The sequence below is a fragment of the Sebastes umbrosus genome, chromosome 22 (assembly GCF_015220745.1).
Source record: "Sebastes umbrosus isolate fSebUmb1 chromosome 22, fSebUmb1.pri, whole genome shotgun sequence".
Lineage (NCBI taxonomy): Eukaryota > Metazoa > Chordata > Actinopteri > Perciformes > Sebastidae > Sebastes > Sebastes umbrosus.
The window spans coordinates 993,355-999,354 of record NC_051290.1 but is presented as its reverse complement, the minus strand read 5'-3'; the positions used below and the strand labels follow the sequence as shown (position 1 = coordinate 999,354).

Genomic DNA, 6,000 nt, shown 5'->3' with positions numbered 1-6,000 from the left:
TTACGAAAAAAAGGCAGAATTTTACAAGAAAAAAGTCGTACTATTACGAGAAAAAAGTTGTACTATTACGAGAAAAAAGTCGTAATTTTACGAGAAAAAAGTCGTAATATTACGAGAAAAAAGTCGTAATATTACGAGAAAAAAGTTGTACTATTACGAGAAAAAAGTCGTAATTTTACGAGAAAAAAGTCGTAATATTACGAGAAAAAAGTCGTACTATTACGAGAAAAAAGTCGTAACGTTACGAGAATAAAGTCATAATACTACTTTTTTTCTTGTAATATTATGACTTTATTCTCGTAATATTACGACTTTTTTTTCTTATAAACCTACGACTTTATTCTCTAAATCTCAGATTTATATATTTTTCCTCAATGTGGCCCTAATACTCCGTCGTACCGTCGTACCATAGACCTACAACAATGACAAATAAAAATGAAGATGTAAACAAAAAAACAGTTATTCATTTCCATTTTTATAAATCCACATGGAGCCTCTGGAGAGGAGCTGAAGAGCTGCAGGTTGCTGACCCCGGGTTTAGGTGAACCACACCTTCCAGCACCTCTAGAGCTGAAGAGGTTAATGATCTTATCCCATTATGTCGTGCTGATGAACCTCCGTGACGAAGATGCGTAACTGAAATGGTTGGCTAAACGTTGCAGGCGCCCATATTTAACCAAATCACCTTAGACCACCTTAAAATAACGACCCGCGTGTTACCTTGTGAAATATGTGAAATCTCAGCTGGAGTTTGGTTTGAACTCGACAGACCGTCCAGTCAGTAATGAAGGATCTTGTCGCTGCTGTTTCACACTAAGTTGCAGCCTGTTCGTTTGAAGCTTCTCTCTTGTCGCTACATGCCGTCTTTTGTTTCTTTTTCCTCATTATCCCACATTTCACTCTCGTCGCTCCTCACACTGATCCTCTCATCACTTTTTTCTTGCTCTCTGAAAAAGAATCTGAGTCGCTTGTACTTGGACTGCTTTCCCACATCCCTCTAAGTCGTAACGTCCACCTCTGTCTTTTTTCCTGTTTCCCACTCTGACATCTCTTCTGCAGGATGAATCCACATAAAACACACATTTTTTCATTACATAACAATGTCTGACGTTTCACAAAGCTTGCATCATGCATCCTCGTCCTCCTCCTGAACTCAAAAAATCTGAGATTTAAAATTTTTTTTTGGGCTTTTCTTTCACCTGACAAATTCATTTTTGCACGGTTCCACCAGCGGCCTCCGATTTCGTACGCTTTTCAGAAGGCGCGTGGACAATCAGCTCATATCCCTCGCAGTAAAGGAAGCTGCTGCTGCTGCCCACATTTCGCAGCTTCAATCCCCACAACCTGCTTACGTCCCCCCCCCCACCCCCTTGTAAGCCACTCTGGGTTAAATGTACCAGCTAAATGCTTCACATGTGGAATGACGATGGAGTAAAGCCCTATTTTAACAAGATTTGCATTAAAAGTCCAAGGTTATAGTAGAATCAGCCGAACGTCATCTTTCTTTTCAGAACTTTTCCACTCAGTCAGTGTCGCAAATCCTTCATGCAAAGCTGACTTTCACTCGAACAAATCCCCCCCCAAAAAAGGTCCTTCGCCACAGTGAGGTCACGTCCTCAAAGGGGACAGCACTTCGATCGGTCGAGGAGACCTCAAGTCACCCGGCAGCTCCTCTCCTGTCATTCTTTTAAGTCCCGCTCGTCTTTGCCTCCTCTTCTATTTCGGGCTTCGATAAAACTCTTTAATCCCCCCGTCGCCTCGCTCTCACTCTGTTGTTTCTATTTCCTCTCACATCTTTATCTCCCCTCCGTCTCCATTTCGTTTTCTCCTATTGTCTTCCGGGAAACAAAACATTTCCTGACAACGATTTTCTTTTCCTCCCCGGCCTCTTCCTCCGTCGCCTCCATCGACCTCCTCACACCTCCCTCCTCCCTCAGGCTCTCACACGTCGGTGGCGTTCAGGTGGGTAGACACCACATCCTGGGTTTCAAGCACAATCTTCTTCGCCCTCCCTCCTCCACCTCCTCCTGCTCCTCCGACGGGGTGAATGCTGTCCAGCCGGCCGCTCCTCCCCCTCTCCCCTGCTCTGCGACACTTGAAGACGGCGAGGAAGGCGGCGCGGTAGTTGCGGTTCATCCAGCCGTACAGCAGCGGGTTGGCGAAGGTGGAGCACATGGCAACCACGTGGAAGACGGTGTAGAGCAGGCGGAAGTCGCGCATGTCCAGCACCGTGCTGTCGATGTCCGTGGCCAGCTGGAAGGCGTGGAAGGGCAGCCAGCTGACGGCGAACACCACCACCATGGTCACCAGCATCTTGGTGGTTTTGCGGCGCCGGCGGTGGCGCTCGGAGCCGGCGCTGCTGCTGCCGCCGCTCTCCGCCGGGCTGACGTGGCCGCGCAGTTTGGACCAGATGCGGGCGTAGGCGAAGGAGATGATGGACAGCGGCAGGAAGTACTGCAGGATCAACATGGAGATGCTGTAGACGGTGCCGTCGGTGTTTTTACCGGGCCACTTCTCCGTACACACCTGCAGGACAAAAGACATGCTCACTTTAGTTTAACCCTCTGAGACCCGCGGGAACGCAGAGGCTGTAGCAGGTTCAGACAATGGAGTGAAGATACTGATATGAAACTAGAAAACCTGATGAATCCATCGGTACCAACTACGTCATACTAGCTTGTCGGGAAGGAGGTTAAATAAAGCTCCAAACTTAGGTGACATTTTGGAGGAAAGGGTTAGGGTAAGGGTTTTTGCGACAGCCAAACTCCAAGATAGCGAGAGCAAAAAACCAAGATGACGACTGCCAAAAACCAAGATAGCGACGGCCAAAAACCAAGATAGCGACGGCTAAAAACCAAGATGACGACGGCCAAAAACCAAGATGATGACAGCCAAAAACCAAGATCGCGACGGCTAAAAACCAAGATGACGACTGACAAAAACCAAGATAGCGACGGCTAAAAACCAAGATGACGACGGCCAAAAACCAAGATGATGACGGACAAAAACCAAGATGGCGACGGCCAAAAACCAAGATGAGGACGGCCAAAAACCAAGATGATGACAACCAAAAACCAAGATGAGGACGGCCAAAAACCAAGATGAAGATTGCCAAAAACCAAGATGGTGTCGGCGAAAAAAAGGCCTAACTCGAGGCTTCAAAGCTGTAGTCCACACACCAGTAGGTAACGTCATGGTGACGACGTCCACTTCTTCTATACAGTCTGTGGTTCAGGCCCTTGTTAAATAAACTAATAAACTAAAGGGGCCTTGAATGTCTGTAGCAACATTCACATCAATCCATCCAATAGTAACCGGAAAGGAGTGGAAAGCGTGGTGATGAAAGGAGTGAGGGGAGGACGGGAGGGAGAGATGAAAGAGTTGAAAGAGAGGAGGATAGGTAGCAGGGAGATCAAAGACATGGCGGAGGACTGATCGTACCTGGATGGTGTGTCCAGGCTCCAGGGTGAAGGAGCCGTACTCTCTGAAGATGGCCAGAGGGCTGGCGAGCACGGCGCTCAGCACCCACGTCAGCGCTATCACCCCGAAACACACGTCCTTACGCATCCGGGTCTCCAGGTGGTACACGATACACCTGAAACACACAACCACACAACCACAACACGTTTTTTTCTCTTTAGCAGAGGGGATGGCTGTTAGAGATCAATAATGAATGACGGAACACATGTATGTTTTCAGTGAAGGTAAAAATACAGGTTAAACTCCCACATTCTGATGCTGGTAAATGTTTTATGGGACTCTAGGCGGTCATTGTGGTCATATCTCAGAGAAATCCTGGTTGAATAAAAATAAACACACGTGTGCACGGTGACTACGTGCACTTCTTCTATACAGTCTATGGTTGAGGCCCTTGTTAAATAAACTAGTAAACTAAAGGGGCCTTGAATATCTGTAGCAACATTCACATCAATCCATCCAATAGTTGTCAAGATGTCTCACTCCTAAAGATGTCAACCTGATGGGGGCGCTAGAGGATAAGTCACCAAACTCAGTTGAATTCATCCTTTGGGGACCAATACCAGTCCGACCAACATCAGCATTATTATCCAATCGCTAGTGTGGCTAATAATAAAAACAAAACAAACACTGAAAATACCTTATTCATTCCACTTTTCTTCCATTATACGTAGAAGCAAACTTCAGTAATCACCTCTTCTGTCTTCCAAAAGTAAAAAAGTCTTGGCTTCAGATTATTCAGCACAATAACAGTGTTGACAAGCAGGAGAGAAAGTGCTTCTCGGGTTTCTCGTTCTGGCCTCCAGTAAGCATTAAAGTCAAATCGGCTCCAGAGCTGTAAATGGCCTGGCAGCACAATGTGCTTCGGTTTTGCTTACTAGAAACGAGCCAAGTGGGTCTCTGTGGTCTTCTGGCAGCCGTCTGTTTGTTGTTGTGCAGATTGGATCAAAAGCTGGCGAAGTTGCTTTTAGCTTTTTACAGTCCCTGCTGATGCACCGACCTGAGAGGAGCCGTGGCCAAAATGTAACCTCTTTAAAAGTAGGACTCCAACTTTTGATTCCTCTCAAAGTCACGGACAAAGTTTATTCTGTTAAATTTACCTCCACGCTAATCTCTATAAACAGATATGAATGTAGAGTCTGTCGGTAACGGGGCAGGATTTTGGTATCGGAATCGTTCTGTTTCCCATTTGTGGTCTGACTAGTGTTGACCAAATATACCATGAAAGAAGGGGATGCTACTTTGTGATTGACAGGTCGTTATCGCGGCGTTGTCCGGTACAACTTTAACCCTTTCACAGTGTGTTTTCAGTTCATCAAAGTTAATTGTAACATTTTTGGTCGCCTGAAAATGTTTTATCCAGCGTTCAGTTGTACTCACTTCTGGTTGCAGAAAACCAAGATGGTGACGGCAAAAAAACAAGATGGTGACGGCCAAAACCAACATGGCAACGGCCAAAAAGCAAGATGGCGATGGCCAAAAAGCAAGATAGCAACGGCCAAAAACCAAGAAGATGACGGCCAAAAACTAACATGGCGACGACCAAAAAGTAAGATGGCGAAAGCTTAAAACCACAATGGTGGCGGCAACAAACCACGATGGTGACAGCCAAAAATGGTGAAAGCAAAAAAACACGATGGTGAAAGCAAAAAAACACGATGGTGACAGCCAAAAATGGTGAAAGCAAAAAAACACAATGGTGAAAGCCAAAAACCACGATGGTGAAAGCAAAAAAACAAGATGGTGAAAGCTAAAAACCAGGATGGCGAAGGCCCAAAACCACAATGGTGACAGCAACAAACCACGATGGTGACAGCCAAAAACCACGATGGTGAAAGCCAAAAACCACGAGGATGAAAGCCAAAAACCACGATGGTGACAGCAACAAACCACGATGGTGACAGCCAAAAACCACGATGGTGAAAGCCAAAAACCACGAGGATGAAAGCCAAAAACCACGATGGTGACAGCAACAAACCACGATGGTGACAGCCAAAAACCACGATGGTGAAAGCCAAAAACCACGATGGTGAAAGCCAAAAACCACGATGGTGAAAGCCAAAAACCACGAGGATGAAAGCCAAAAACCACGAAGAGAAAGTCTTGGCCCAGATATCCGCTGGCTACATCAGAAGCCCAGAAATATGGCCGTTGCTCCCAGAGGCTGATGGTCATCAAACTGATAGCCGATTTCTCATATGGCCGATAATTTAATTTCCTCTTTGGAGCTCATTATGTTAAGTATCGGCTGAGGATGATGATGATGATGAAGATATCAGTATGCAGAATGATCTTCCTGGCCTGTGCAGCTAATGATGATCATGAAATGATTCTTATTTATTTATTTGTCAGGAACCATCTGCTGACAACATCCAGTTCAAACAGCGAGCGGAGACGCTTTGTAGCAGGTTTCTCTGTGCGGTCTCCGGACAGGTGGACGCAGAACACACCAACAACGACAACAGATTGAGGACGCCGGTGAGAGGACGGAATATGTTTATTACAGACGTGTTGGTGCTTCAT

At 46.0% G+C, this 6,000-nt stretch overlaps 1 protein-coding gene across 1 annotated transcript in view; it reads right to left on the bottom strand.

The window, feature by feature from the left end:
• Positions 1 to 476: 476 nt before the first annotated feature.
• npy2rl (neuropeptide Y receptor Y2, like) overlaps positions 477 to 6,000 on the bottom strand; it is a 42,104-nt gene continuing 36,580 nt past the window's right edge. Inside the window, exons 5-6 of the mRNA XM_037758980.1 lie at positions 3,442 to 3,595; positions 477 to 2,526 (exon numbers count right to left, since the gene is read on the bottom strand). Of these exons, the coding sequence (XP_037614908.1) occupies positions 1,942 to 2,526; positions 3,442 to 3,595 (739 nt within the window). The 3' untranslated portion in view covers positions 477 to 1,941. The remainder of the gene's footprint in view (positions 2,527 to 3,441; positions 3,596 to 6,000) is intronic.